The sequence below is a fragment of the Balaenoptera ricei genome, chromosome 1 (genome assembly GCF_028023285.1).
Source record: "Balaenoptera ricei isolate mBalRic1 chromosome 1, mBalRic1.hap2, whole genome shotgun sequence".
In the NCBI taxonomy this organism is placed as follows: Eukaryota; Metazoa; Chordata; class Mammalia; order Artiodactyla; family Balaenopteridae; genus Balaenoptera; species Balaenoptera ricei.
Window position 1 is genome coordinate 109,764,903 of NC_082639.1, and position 16,074 is coordinate 109,780,976.

At 37.0% G+C, this 16,074-nt stretch overlaps 1 protein-coding gene across 2 annotated transcripts in view; it reads left to right on the forward strand.

Moving 5' to 3' along the window:
- Positions 1 to 16,074, forward strand: part of SNX27 (sorting nexin 27) — an 85,968-nt gene that overhangs the window by 12,936 nt on the left and 56,958 nt on the right. For both annotated transcript variants that reach the window (XM_059931305.1, XM_059931312.1), the window contains exon 2: positions 10,294 to 10,525. In XM_059931305.1, the coding sequence (XP_059787288.1) occupies positions 10,294 to 10,525 (232 nt within the window). The remainder of the gene's footprint in view (positions 1 to 10,293; positions 10,526 to 16,074) is intronic.

Consider the following 16,074-nt stretch of genomic DNA (forward strand, 5'->3'; position numbering starts at 1 on the left):
TTCCTTATTTTTGATGACCTTGACACTTCTGAGGAGTACTGGTCAGGTATAGTATGCCTGACTATTAGAATTTGATTTTTTTTCATGATCAGATTGGAGTTTTGGTGATTTTGGGAGGACAGTCACAGAGGTAAAGTATCATTTTCATCAGTTCATATCAACAATACATACTATCATCATGATTTATGACTGTTGATATTGACCTTGATCATCTGGCTAAAGTAGTATTTGCCAGGTTTCTCTACTTTAAAGTTATTCTCCTCCTCCTCTCCCCCACTTCATACTGTACCCTTTGGATAGGAGTCACTATATGCAGCCCACACTTAAGGAGTGGGAAGTTATGCTTTTCTCCTTTAGTATGTAGTAACTGTATAATTTATTTGGAATTCTGCATAGGAGAAGAATGTCTCTTCTCCCCTGTGTATTAATTTATTCTGTCATTTATTTATATCAGTATGGGCTCATGGATATTTATTTTATACTTTGGGTTGTATAATCTGATACTGCCACTTTATTTTGTTGCTCCAGTTGTTCCAGAATCGGCCATTGGTAGCTCTTTCAGTTGGCTTCTGTGCCCTTCTACATATTCTCATCAATGTGTGTTTCTTTGTTTTATTTTGTTTTTGAGCACTTCCTTCCTTTCTGGTACTACACAGTGCTCCAGGCTCATCTTGTGTGTTTCTTGCCCCAGTTCTAGAATCAGCCATTTCTCCAAGAGACACTGGTTCTTTTTACTGGAGAATGTTATTAGAAACCAAGATCTAGGCATTAGGTATGGTTCTTGCTAAGAGGGTGTACTTTCTTTCAGGCCTTCTCAGCTGTCAGAGCAAAGAAATATATGTGTGTTTATTAATCCCTGTATATACACATATCTATAAATATTTCTATATGTAACCATCTGTATCTATATTAAGTTAAACATGAGTTCTTACTGATGTCTCTAGCTTTTCTTCATTACCATATGGATGTTTTGTCCCCCTCCCCTTGCTGATTTGTACATTTCCACTCCAACAGTGAGAAACTTGGCTCCCTACATCCACCATTTATTTACTTAATTTTTCAATTCCAGTATACATGTGTGGTAATACCAGAATTGTTAACCTGTACCCCTGCGGGAAACAACTTTATTGACTAGAATACAGTACTTATGTGCAGTCCCTTTGGCCTTTAATCTTACAGAATTCATTCATTTCCAGTTACTTAGGTCTGTACCTTTTCCCCCCTACCCGCTTCCATGAGGTTTTTTGAAATAGATTTGAAATACAGTTAGATTCTCTTGTTACAGCCTGGAATTCTCTGAACCTACTGATTTAAGAAAAAGTTGCATATATTAAGGTTTACTTTTTGTGTGGTAAAGTTCTGTAGGTTTTGACAAGTGCATCCTGTCATGTATGCAGTGTTACAGTATCATACGGAATAGTTTCACTGCCCTAAAAATCCCCTGTGCTTCACTTATTCATCCCTCCCCTCCCTCCAGGCCCCTGGCAGCGCACTGATCTTTGCTTTTTCTGGAATGTCATATAATTAATTGGAATCATACAATGTGTAGCCTTTTCAGATTGGCTTCTTTCCTTTAGCAATATGCATTTAAGATTCCTGCATGTCTTTTTGTGGCTTGAGAGCTCTTTTCTTTTTATAGCTGAATAATATTCCATTGTCTAGATGTACCACTTTTGTTTATCCATTCACTTATAAAGGACATCTTGGTTGCTTCCAGTTTTTGGCAATTATGAATAAAGGTGCTATAAACATCTGTGTGCAGGTTTTTGTGTGAATATAAGTTGTCAACTCAATTGGGTAAATACCTAGGAGTGTGATTGCTGGATCTTATGGTAAGACTATGTTTAGCTTTTTAAGAAACTGTCAAACTGTCTTCCAGAGTGGCTCTACCACTGAATGAATTGCTGTTGCTCCACATCTTCACCAGCATTTGATATTATTGTGGGTTTTTTTTAACCAATCAAATAGGTATTTAATGGTATTTGCAGTTCTCTAATGATGAGTGATGTTGAGTAACTTTTATATGCTTATTTACCGTCTGTATTTCTTCTTTAGTGAGGTGTCTGTTCAGATTTTTGCCCATTTTTTTAATTTAAAAAAATGTATCTATTTGTCTATCTATTTATTTATTTATTTTGGCTGCGCTGGGTCTTCCTTGTGGCGCACGGGGTTCTCTAGCTGAGGCTCATGGGCTTTAGAGCGCACAGGCTCAGTAGTTGCAGAACTCGGGCTTAGTTGCGGTATGTGGGATCTTAGTTCCCTGACCAGGGATAGAACCCGGGCGCCCTGCATTGGGAGCACAGAGTCTTAACCATTGGACCAGCAGGGAAGTCCCTGCCCATTTTTAACTGGCTTGTTTTCTTATTGTTGAGTTTTAAGTTTTAAGGTTCTTTTATATTTTGAATACAAGTCCTTTATCAAATATGTGTTTTCCAAATATTTTTTCCCTGTCTGTGACTTGTTTTTCTTAACAGTGTCTTTCACAGAGCAGAAGTTTTTAATTTTTATAAAATTCATCTTAGCAATTTTTTCTTTCATGGATCACATTTTTGTTGTCTAAAATCTCATTGTCATACCCATCACTAGATTTTCTCCTATGTTATCTTTTAAAAGTTGCATTTTTATAATCCACTTCTTAACATTGGCTCAAACATATTTATAGATTATTTTGTTCTTCATATTTACAATTTTAAATGATTGCTTTATAGTTAAATTGTTTTGCTATAATTTTCTTTACCATTCATTTCCCCCTATTGCTGACTTTTTATAAGAACAGAAATTTGGAAACAACCTAAATAATGATGAACATACTTGAACCTTGCTTTTTCTGTGTTCAGGATTATTTCATTTCTTTCAACAAATACTTGAGAATGGTCTACATGCCACTGTAAAGTTCTTGGCCTCATGGAGCTCATATTTTGATGATTTCCTTCGGATAAATTCTCAGGCCATTTTGGGTTGAAAGAACATGAACATTTTTATGATTTTAGATGCATATTACCAGTGAAATTGCTTTCCAAAAGGATTTTACCTGTTTATGTAGTCATCATCTTATTTTCCACATAAGTTAACATTAAGAGTAATTGAGATAAGTTTTGTGCTTTTAAAATCGTTAACCAGATTGTTTATTAGAAAAAACGCAAGCATTTTAGAAACCTTTGACCATTTACTTTCTCTAGTTGTACTTCTCTTGTCCTGTCAGTAAATTAGGTGTTCTAAAATGTTACTGTTTCTGAAACAAAATTCCAAAAAGTTACTGATATTTAGTGGTCTGGCATTGTACTTTGGTACAGACACCATCAAGCTTGACTTCCTTTGGCTATTTTTATTGCTTATGCATGTCTGAATCCCTTATCCCCAGAGTGTTAGGGCAATGTACAGCGTGATTGCTAAGACAATTAGTCAATTATGTGACTTGATTGTTTGCCTAAGTTAGATAGCAAAGAGGCAGAGGTGGATGAAAAGGAGTCAACCTAAGCCGGCCAGATGATTTAACTGCAAAATTTAAAAGGACATGTCTTTACATTTCAGTAGAGTAGTTCCTTGTTTTTATAGTCTAGTGTCTAGTATAGATGAGATGTACTCAACAACTGGGCAATGAACCAGTGAAAAGTCAAAGGAAGTGTCGTTCTTTTGATGAGTCAGGGGACTGTTTTTCTCCAACTTGGAAGATCTTCACCCAATTTCCAAGAAGATATATTGCAGAGAAGATAGGGAGTTTCTTTAAAAAGCTTTGTTGTAATTGAAAAGATAGAAAAGCTATGTTAAATTTTTAAAATTACCCATAGTTCCATAGTTACCCTAACTCAGCTATTTTCATAGTTTACATACTGTGTCTGTTTGGGGGCAGAAATATCTTATGTGCTCATAAGATCACAATGGACAATATTTTTATATTTTAAATGCAAAAAACCTCAAACAAACAATATTTATAGTCTTTGTTTTTTTGCATTTTACATACTATAAGGACTTTTCCATGTTTGCATATAGTCTTCATAAATATTTTTTGAGCTGTAAGTTCATTTGCTTGATGTACTTCAATGTCATTAAAAGTTTTTCTAATGTTAGCTGTTTGGCTAGACAAATTCTTTTTCAAATACTCTCTGAGAAGAAAATGCTTTACAGCCTTGAACACTTAAAAATCTAACGAGGGGATTCTGGGACTCCTAAAAAAGATCAATTATATTTATAATGTAATATAATAGTATTAATCAAGTGTTGAGTGAGTTTGATGTTTCTCACATTATGGCTTTAATAAACTAGACAGAGATGCTGTTGCTCTCTGGCTTAACTTTATAATCATCTGTTACTGACGTTCTTAACTACACTAGGCTTGAAATACGTGTCCTGTTGTTTATAGAGGTTAAGACAAAAGGCCAAAGCAGTAGCAGGGGTAAAACTAGCTCTGGCTTAATTTTCTCTTCATTATTTTGTTGAGATAGGCTTGTAAGATGTGAAAGTATTGAAGGCTTAGCTTATTTTCCACAAAGATATGGGAGGTGAAGGAAAAAGGGTGTGTTTTTATCCATTAAACAATTTTGTACTGCAGATATGTGTAGAGATTCATCTACTAGGATCTTCATAACAACATTGTCAATAACAACAAAAAAAAATTCAGAGTAATCTAAAAGTAGAATAGGGGCTGTTTCACTCTGATGATGGACTACTATTTTACATTTATAAATGAGGATATTATATAATTTTATTTTAAAATCAACCTTATTGAGGTTTAATTTACATACAGTCAAATGCACACATTTTGAGAGTTTTAAATCTGAGAAAAGTATAGATCCATTTAACTACCACCCCAATCAAGATATAGAGCACGGGGCTTCCCTGGTGGCGCAGTGGTTAAGAATCCGCCTGCCAATGCAGGGGACACCGGTTCGAGCCCTGGTCTGGGAAGATCCCACATGCCGCGGAGCACCTAGGCCCGTGAGCCACAATTACTGAGCCTGCGCGTCTGGAGCCTGTGCTCCGCAGCAAGAGAGGCCGCGATAGTGAGAGGCCCGCGCACTGCGATGAAGAGTGGCCCCCACTTGCCACAACTAGAGAAAGCCCTAGCACAGAAACGAAGACCCAAGACAGCCATAAATAAATAAATAAATAAAATTAAAAAAAAAAAAAAAAAAAGATATAGAGCACGTATATTACTTCAGAAAGCTTCCTTGTGTCTGTTGTTCCCCCTACCCCCGCCCCCTCCCTGACAGACAACCACTGATCTGATAATTATCACTATAGAATAGTTTTGTCTATTCTGAACTTCAAATAAATGAAATCAAATCAAACAGACTCTTTTCTGTCTTCTTTGCTCAGTGTATTTTTGAGATTCATCCATATTGTGGACATCAGTAGTTTGGTCCTTTTTATTGCTGAGTAATACTCTGTGGCATGAATGTGCCACAGTTTATCTATTTACCTCTTGATAGACATTTGACTGTTTTCAGTTTTGGACTATGATGAATAAAGCTTCAATGAACATTCTACTATAATTGTTTGTATGGACATGTTTTCATTTCTCTTGGGTAGATACGTAGGAGTGGAATTGCTAGGTCATATAGTAAATGTGTTTATGTTTCACATTATAAGAAACTGCCGGATTGTTTTTGCTTTATGCTCCCATCAGCAATGCATGAGAATTCCATCTCTTCCACATCCTTGGCAAAACTTTTTTATTTTAACCTTTCTGTGAACATGTAGCCGTTGTGTTTTAACCTACAGAATTGAGAAGTGTCTCCTACTGCTTGCAGTTATAGGACTTTATTGTCTGTTTTTTACAGGCTCCCTCTGGGGGACTAACTACACTTTAATTACTTTCCTGCGTGTCACAGGGGGTCAAAATAATATTCTGCTTACCACATAGAATGGCTCCTTCCTGTGGCACATATAGTGAGTGATTGGCTCTGTCATATTTCCATCCATACCTAGTTTCATTATATACAGGCTCCTTCATAAACAGTATACAAATCCTGACTATTTAGAACTTTTTTCCCCCTGCCTTTTGGGAGTGTTTACATTAGCTTTGCAGTTTCTTCAGCTGGCTAACTTTAGTTGAATAAAAGCCTTACTTAAAGCCACTCCCATTAGTTACCTAAAGGCCTCTCCAATGGGGTCAAATTTTGGTCTTATGTAAAAAATGAGGGGCATTTTATTAAAATTATCAAGTGTATCTTTACAATGCTGAAGACACAAAGTAATTGGGTACCATCTAGTTGCCTAAGGAAACTAAATTTTGGTCTTAGTTGTGGATGGTTGGATTTTTTTGGTTGCCTTCTTTTTTCCCTCCACATTTTATTTATTTATTTTTTAAATTAATTAATTTATTTAATTTATTTTTGGCTGCTTGGGTCTTGCTTGCTGCGTGCGTGCTTCCTCTAGTTGTGGCGAGCGGGGGCTACTCTTGTTGCGGTGCGTGGGCTTCTCATTGCGTTGGCTTTTCTTGTTGCGGAGCATGGGCTCTAGGCACGCGGGCTTCCGTAGTTGTGGCTCGCGGACTCTAGAGCGCAGGCTCAGTAGTTGTGGCGCACGGGCTTCGTTGCTCCGCGGCATCTGGGAACTTCCCGGACCAGGGCTTGAACCCTTGTCCCCTGCATTGGCAGGTGGATTCTTAACCACTGCGCCACTAGGGAAGCCCCCTCCACGTTCTATTTTGGAAAATTTCAAACATACAGAAAAGTTGAAGGAGTTGCACGAGAATACCCGTTTACCACCTAGATTCTATAATTAACATTTTACTGTATTTGTTTAATCACATATCTGTTGAAAATTTTTGATGGTGTGTTTAAGCCTTTCTTTGTAGAAAAAGCATTGATGGGTAGAACCTACTGGGCAGTAGTTACTTTTGTGTGGTATAGGACTTAGTGGTTCTCTGATGTGGTAGTTATCTTTTGAAGTTGACTATCTTGTGTTTCCTATTATCATTGGTTGAGAGCTCAGTCATTTATTTTCAAATGAATTCCATCTAGATTATGTTACAAAGACAAAAGAAAAGCAAGGGAAATTGGTCGTAGAAAGGGTTTGTTTGTTTCATCAGGAGGCCAAAATACTACCAACCTGCTTGCCCAGCTGATAGAAATACTGTCACATGAATAACTACCTTTTATTGAGTGATTACTGTATTCTAGAGCTTTATCTCATTTGAGGTCTTACAGCAACTCTGTTATATTATTAGCCCCATTTTATGAGTTAAGAAATTGAGGCTTAATGAGATTGAATCATTTGCCAAATGTCTCATCTTTTAAATGGCACAACTGGTATTCAAACGGAAGTCTCTCTGACTCCAAAACCCATGCTTTGAACCAGAAGTCTGTAGTGCTGAAAGTTCCCTTTCTGCAGAATTTATAGTTTACATTCATTTATGTCTTCAGAATCGGCCAAATTGGGCCACACCTACTATGAGCCTGGTATAGTAGCATTCTTGTGGAAAAGGGGATATCATATAAACATTTTTATGACTATGAAGGTCTCTTAATTCTTGAGGAGGGAGGGCCCTTTTTGAAATCAGGCATCCTGGGGTTTTTACTGACCCATTTCATTCTCTGAAGAATGAAGGAATTTCCAGCTTGTATTAAATTGTGGAATGTATAGAATTCTTTCTATAGTTGAACCAGATAAGTATTAGCAAGTCTGTTTACAATATGACACTGGTAGTTCTTTCCTGTTTTTTGGTTTTTTGTTTTTGTTGTTGTTTTGGGTTTTTTTAAGAGGGTTTTTGAGATGATAGCCAATTTGAAGCTTGGTCTTACTATTAAAGAAGTGAAACCTAAGCAACCTTCCTTGCTCCCTGACTGCTTTCGGAGTAAGCCTCACTTAAGTTTGCCGATTTTCAGGGCTCATTTCTGTGAGTGACCCAAGGAACAGTGTATTCTGACTTGAAAACTGAATGGGTGGAGGTATGCATTGAAAACAATAGTTCTTAACCGTTCTGGAGATTACATACTCCTTTTTTGAAGCTGATGAAAGCTGTGGGCCCTCTTCCCAGAAAAAAATGCATATATGTAGACAAATATAATTTTACATACAAATTCTGTAGGGGTTCACTGACCGCCCCCCACCCCCAAGCCTATTGACAGAGTAGTCCAGATTAAAAATCCTTTAAAATTAGGAAAAATTAGGGAGCTGAAAAATAAGATTTGAGCATCAGTTCTTAAACTTTTTTCACAAATGCTCATCAGTTCTTAAACTTTTTTCACAAATGCTCATCTCATAAAATTGATTGTACTAACATAAAAATCGTGTTTTAGTATCCAAGATGTTTTCTTCAGTCTCTACAATATTAGTTTTCCTCACTTTGTTAAAAAAAAAAAAAAATTAACAAGGATATTCATGAGTTAAGCTAAGATTCCTAGGGATAGATCAAATTCTCTATGTTGATTTTTAACTTTTGCCTTTTCCATTTTATTTCTTCTACCATCAAAATATTTTCCCAGAACTAGTAATTAGGTCAAAGATTCAGATGAAATGCTTTACCAATCCCCAACTTTAGGTTTCTATTTATTCTTTAATCAAAATCTCTTCATAACGCATAGATACATAGTACTTCTTTCCTTAATATACTTTCTGATATGAGTGTTCAGGCATTGATCTTGGCAAGTTACATGTTTTATTACATTAATCTTCACAACGACTCTGTTAGGGACTGATTATTGTCTCTATTTTATAGACATGGAAAGCAATGCTAAGAAAGGTTAAATGACTTAAGACCAATTCTGGCAGGGCGAGGATTTGAACCCATGTAGATCTAGCTCCAAAGCCCATTTTCTTCTATTTTACCATCCTGCTCTATGATCAAAGAACTGACCACTTTTTCTGGCCACTGGTCTGACCTGATCTGATTTTTAAAAGCTCAAATTTCCATCAGTGGAGGGAGCTCTTTATTTTCTTCTATAGCTAGCCAGTTGTAAAATTGCTGTTGTGTGTGTGTGTGTGTGTGTGTGTGTATTTAAGTTAGACTTTCGGTTGTGAAATGTCAAGAGCACTGAATTTACTGGCTAGATTGTTAAACCTAGAATAAGGAAGGAGGCTTAGCTGGATGATCTCCTGCCTGTTCTGTTTATATAAATGGATGTTTCAGATACCATACTCTGTCTGACAGACAATTCCAGTGATTGAAAAGTTTGTGGAAGGCTTGTTACTAAACCTAGCATCATTTGCAGGAAGGAAAAACCCTAATGGTTTGGAACAAGAGTGAAAAAGAGTTTAAAGGGCAGATAAGCTTTTATCACATTGACTAAAGGCCAGGTGTGTATTTCCTAACCCTCTTGGGATAGCCATGGAGGGAACCTCCAGGTCAGCTAGCTGCCTAGTGGTTTTTGCTGAGATGACGGGCTGGGTCAGCATTCTGGGAAGGTAGTTCAGTTTGCTGAGTGAGTTTTCTGAGACGCAGCATCTTTCTTGACAAAATTATTGTTCTTCCAAACCTTGTACTTTTCCTAGTTTCAGCCTTTTTATACACAGTGGAACAGGAAGGAGAATGCGTAGGTTGATAGACTATGTAACCTTAGCGGTACATTTTTTAGTTTGAACTGATTAAACAGGGCTTTAAGTGAGATAGCACAGAACAGAAAAAAAAGTAGATACTAATTGAAGAGATTGGGAGAACAAAGGAAATTGGGTCAGATAATAAAATTTTAGAGAGGTTATCTCCTTGCCTTTTTTAAAACTGAGTGATAGAGGAAACTAGTGTGTATGAAGATATATATCATTTAATTCCCAAGGTGATGAAACTTGGTATAAAGCAAAATTAAGTTGACCAATTTTAAGATATGGGGAGAAATCAGATACAAATGTAAAAGAACTATCTTAAGTCATACTTTTTGAGTCTTTACAAATTAAGGGAGCATATTTTGTGAAAAATTTCTTTTGACAGAATTCCCAATTCTTAAGAAATTTAAAAAGGGCAAAGAACAGTTCAAGTGGCAGGATTGTTAAAAGCCACTTTATTGTATTGTATACGTGCTTAGTTAGGATGAGGAAATTGGCTTTAAAAGCTTTGTTCCCTCCTCAGCTTCACCCTCCTTCCCTTGTGTTTTCCTGAGGCTGTGTGCGAGGTTCCAGCATAGAGGAAGGGTAGGTCCTTTGACCTGTTGCCACTTTTTCCCCCTGCCATAAGTTCACACACATTTTTTCACGTTATGATTTGTAAAAACATGAACAGCTTTTCTGGAACCAAACTGATCTTTTTATTTTGTGGTTCATACTTCATGACACTGGAGTGGGGGCAGGAGGGTGGAGCTATAAGGTGTTTGGACCCTTCTGGTTTATGGGATTGTCTTTTTCCCTTTTTCCCCTTAGGAACGGCGTGAATGTTGAGGGGGCGACACACAAGCAGGTGGTGGACCTGATCCGAGCAGGCGAGAAGGAATTGATCTTGACAGTGTTATCTGTACCTCCTCATGAGGCAGATAACCTAGATCCCAGTGACGACTCGTTGGGACAGTCATTTTATGATTACACAGAAAAGCAAGCAGTGCCCATATCGGTCCCCACATACAAACATGTGGAGCAGAATGGTGAGAAGTTTGTGGTGAGTGTCAGCCCAACTCCATCCTCAAACACCTAGCTTTTGTTTCTCCCAATCTTATCATTTATGATATATATTAGAGCACTAGGATAAATGACTGCCACCTAGGTCAGTTTGCCTACCAGGAATATGGGTTTACACATAAATAAAAGACACTGGCCCTGATTTATTGCAGGGGGTGAACTACAGTAATGGAAGAAGAGGCATATTTCTGCTTAAGTATAATTCCATTTTATTCTAGACAGTTTTAAGTTTGCATTTGGGCCTTTTGCAATCATGTGTGAGTTTATTTTGTTTGTTCTTTTATTAGTTGTCATATCTCTTTGCTAATAGTAGTCTCTCACTTACTGTTGACTCTGTAGAGCTATAGAGCAAGATTAATTTTAAAGTGTGGTGTGTCTTCCAAAACATTTGGGTAATACAGAGTTTGTCCATGTCAGAACCTACAAGTGCCTTATACCCCCCTTCACATCTTGTTCTTTTTCATTTTCTTTGGAGATATCTGTGTGAATGATTAATTCTGGTTTTCTCCAAGGTCCTCATTATATTCTGCATGCAGTTCACATGGGCTATTTTATATATTTCCAGTTTCTTGCTGTTGTAGATATGCAGGAAAGCCCATCTTGAATTCTGGATAACGTGTGCCAGCCCCTTTCCCAAATGCCTTTGTTTGTTCTTTAAAACCTAATTGCAACTGATAGCCCAATCTGCTTAATTTTTCCCTTGGTTGCAGTATTCTTTATTTGCCTGTGATTATTTTGGGAGTGATGGTATAATGAGAAATTCATTAATCTTTGTGGAAAATGCAGTGCATTCTGTAGGTATTGGCAAACAGACTACATGTGTTTAAAGCTGATCTGCTGTTTAATGTTGCAGTCTCTGAAACTGAGATTTGTACCCTGTATAAGAATGAGCTACTAGATATTTATGGTAAATTCTTTTTAATGGGGAGATGAGAAAAGCAAGCAAGGAAGCCTGAAAAGTTCCAGAAGGATCAAATAATGTTTGACTGCATCTGTAATTTAGCTGGAGATGATAGCATGTAGGTTTTATGTCAGTCTGGTCTATGTATTCTCCGAACCGTACACACAAAATTTAGAGTTTTGTGTTTCAGAGGTGCTATACTTTTTTTTTAAACCATTTTTTAAACTGAAGTATAGTTAATTTACAATGTTGTGTTAGTTTCAGGTGTACAGCAAAGTGATTCAGTTATACATACACATATATATCTATTCTTTTTCAGATTCTTTTCCATTATAGGTTATTACAGGATAGTTCCCTGTGCTATATAGTAGGTCCTTGTTATTTATCTATTTTATATATAGTAGTGTATATATGTTAATCCCAAACTCCTGATTTATCTCCCCCACCCCAACCTCCCGCCCCACTATCCCCTTTGTTAACCATAAGTTTGTTTTCTGTGTCTGTGAGTCTGTTTCTGTTTTGTAAATAAATTCATTTGTATCATTTTTTTTAGATTCTACATATAAGTGGTATCATATAATATTTGGCTTTTTCTGTCTGACTTACTTCACTTAGTATGATAATCTATAGGTCCATCCATGTTGCTGCAAATGGCATTATTTCATTCTTTTTTTTATGGCTGAGTAATATTCCATTCTATATATGTACCACGTCTTCTTTATCCATTCATCTGTCAGTGGACACTTAGGTTGTTTCCACGTCTTGGTTGTTGTACATAGTGCTTCTGTGAACATTGGTGTGCATGTATCCTTTCAAATTAGAGTTTTCTCCCGATATATGCCCACGAGTGGATTGCTGCATCATATGATAACTCTATTTTTAATTTTTTAAGGAACCTCCATACTGTTTTTCATAGCGGCGGCACCAATTTACATTCCCACCAACAGTGTAGGAAGGTTCCTTTTTCTCCACACCCTCTCCGGCATTTATTATTTGTAGACTTTTTTTTAATGGTGGCCGTTTTGACTGGTGTGAGGTCATACCTCATTATAGTTTTGATTTGCATTTCTCTAATAATTAGCAATGTTGAGCATCTTTTCATGTGCCTGTATGTCTTCTTTGGAGAAATGTCTATTTAAGTCTTCTTCCCATTTTTTGATTAGGTTTTTTGGTTTTTTTTGATATTAAGCTGTATGAACTGTTTGTATATTTTGGAAGTTAATCCCTCATTGGTAGCATCATTTGCAAATATTTTCTACCAGTCTGTAGGTTGTCTTTTCATTTTGTTTATGATTTCCTTTGCTGTGCAAAAGCTTTTAAGTTTAATTAGGTCCCATTTGTTTATTTTTGTTTTTACTTCCATTACTCTAGAAGATGCATCCAAAAAAATATTGCTGTGATTTTTTTTTTTTTTTGTCAAAGAGTGTTCTGCCTATGTTTTCCTCTAGGAGTTTTATAGTATCTGGTCTTACATTTAGGTCTTTAATCCATTTTGAGTTTATTTTTGTATCTGGTGTTAGAGAATGTTCTAATTCATTCTTTTACACGTAGCTGTCCAGTTTCCCCAGCACCACTTATTGAAGAGACTGCCTTTTCTCCATTGTATATTTTTGCCTCATTTGTCATAGATTAATTGATCATAAGTGTGTGGGTTTTTTCTGCACTTTCTATCCTGTTCCATTGATCTGTATGTTTTTGTGCCAATACTACACTGTTTTGATTACTGTAGCTTTGTAGTATAGTCTGAAGCCAGGGAGCATGATTCCTCTAGCTGCGTTCTTCTTTCTCAAGATTGTTTTGGCTATTTAAGGTCTTTTGTGTTTCCATACAAATTAAAAATTTTTTTGTTCTAGTTTTGTGAAAAATGCCACTGGTAATTTGATAGGGATTGTGTTGAATCTGTATATTGCCTTGGGTAGTCATGGTAATTTTAACAATATTGATTATTCCAATCCAAGAACACGGTATATTTTTCCATCTGTTTGGTCATCTTCAGTTTCTGTTATCAGTGTCTTATAGTTTTTGTAATACAGATCTTTTGCCTCCTTAGCTAGGTTTATTCCTAAGTATTTTATTCTTTTTGATACGATGGTAAATGGGATTGTTTCCTTAATTTCTCTTTCTGATATTTCATTTTTAGTGTTTAGAAATGCAACAGATTTCTGTATATTAATTTTGTATCCAGCAACTTTACTGAATTCACTGATGAGCTCTAGTAGTTTTCTGGTAGCATCTTTAGGATTTTCTATGTGTAGCATCATGTCATCTGCAGACAGTGACAGTTCTGCTTCTTCTTTTCCAATTTGGATTCCTTTTATTTCTTTTTGTCTCTGATTGCTGTGGCTAGGGCTTCCAAAACTGTGTTGAATAAAAGTGGTGAGAGTGGGCATCCTTGTCTTGTTCCTGATCTTAGAGGAAATGCTTTCAGCTTTTCACCATTGAGTATGATGTTAGCTGTGGGTTTGTCATATATGACCTTTATTATTATTTTTAAATTTATTTATTTAATTTATTTATTTTTGGCTGCATTGGGGCTTCGTTGCTGCGTGTGGGCTTTTCTCTAGTTGCAGCGAGTGGGGGCTACTGTTCGTTGCGGTGTGTGTGCTTCTTATTGTGGTGGCTTCTCTTGTTGCCGAGCACGGGTCCACAGGCTTCAGTAGTTGTGGCACGCGGGCTCAGTAGTTGTGGCTCGAGGGCTGTAGAGTGCGGGCTTAGTAGTTGTGGTGCATGGGCTTAGTTGCTCCACGGCATGTGGGATCTTCCTGGACTAGGGATCGAACCCGTCTCCTACGTTGGCAGGCGGATTCTTAACCACTGCGCCACCAGGGAAGTCCCTATATGGCCTTTATTATGTTGAAGTATGTTTCCTCTGTGTCCACTTTCTGAAGAGATTTTATCATAAATGGATTTGAATTTTATCAAAAGCTTTTTCTGCATCTATTGAGATGATCATATGGTTTTATTCTTCAGTTTGTTAGTGTGGTGTATCACATTGATTTGCAGATGTTGAAGAATACTTGCATCCCTGGAATAAATCCCACTTGGTCATGGTGTATGATCCTTTTAATGTATTGTTGGAGTCGGTTTGCTAGTATTTTTTAAAAATTAATTAATTAATTATTTTTGGCTGCGTGAGGTCTTCATTGCTGCTCAAGGGCTTTTCTCTAGTTGTGGCGAGCGGGGGCTACTCTTCATTGCAGTGTGCGGGCTTCTCATTGCAGTGGCTTTTCTTGTTGTGGAGCATGGGCTCTAGGCGTGCGGGCTTCAGTGGTTGTGGCATGCGGGCTCAGTAGTTGTGGCTCGCGGCCTCTAGAGCACAGGCTCAGTAGGTGTGGTGCACAGGCTTAGTTGCTTTGAGGCATGTGGGATCTTCCCGGACCAGGGCTCAAACCCATGTCCTCTGCGTTGGCAGGCGGTTCCTTAACCACTATGCCACCAGGGAAGTCCCCGTTTGCTAGTATTTTGTTGAGGATTTTTGTATCTATGCTCATCGGTGATACTGGCTTGTAATTTTCCTTTTTTATGATATCTTTGTTTGGTTTTGGTATCAGGGTGATGGTGACCTCACAGAATGAGTTAGGAGGTGTTCGTTCCTCTGTAATTTTTTAGAATAGTTTCAGAAGGATAGGTGTTAACTCTTCTCTAGGTGTTGGTAGAATTCACCTGTGAAGCCATCTGGTCTTGGACTTTTGTTTGTTGGGAGTTTTAAAATTACTGATTCAATTTCAGTACTGGTAATTGGTCTGTTTATATTTTCTATTTCTTCCTGCTTCAGTCTTGGGAGATTGTACCATTCTAAGAATATGTCCATTTCTTCTAGGTTGTCCATTTTATGGATGTATAGTTGCTCGTAGTAGTCTCTTATGATCCTTTGTAGAGGTGCTGTACTTTTAATCATAAGACATGTAAGAAGTAGAAATCAAGATTGGACCCTAAAAATGGAGCAGATTGGATATTGAGACCTTTGGGGAATTACCTAAGACCTCGAGAACCTCTGTAGACTTAGAAAAGGAATGAAACTACTAATTGTCCTTTTTTAAAAAATCAACTTTATTGAGCATAATTTATTAACATTAGCATTCACCCATGCTAAATGTCTAGTTTCGTGAGTTTTAATTAATGCACATAGTTTTATAATCACCACAATCAAGATATAGAACATTTTCATTGTCCCAGGAAGTTCCCTCATGCCCCTTTGTAGTCAGTCCTCTTTCCCTTCCACTGCCTCTGTCAACCACTGATCACCTTTCTGTTACTGTATTTTGCCTTTTTTAGAATGTCAAATAAATGGAAGCATACACTATGTAGTCTTTCATGTCTAGCTTTGTTCACTTAGTGTAGTCCTTTAAGATTGATACATGTTGTTGCATATATCAATAGTTTATTCCTTTTTAATTACTGATAGTATTCCATTGGATGGATTTACTACAATTTATTTATCTGTTTGCTTGTTGTTGCCCATTTGTGTTGTTTCCAGTTTGGGGCTATTATTACTGAAGCTGCCATGAAATAACATTAATGTACAGATCTTTATGTAGATTTATGTTTTCATTTCTCTTGAGTACATACACAGCTAGAAGTGGAATTGCAGGGTCAAATGAGAAATTGTCAAACTGTTTTCCAAAGAG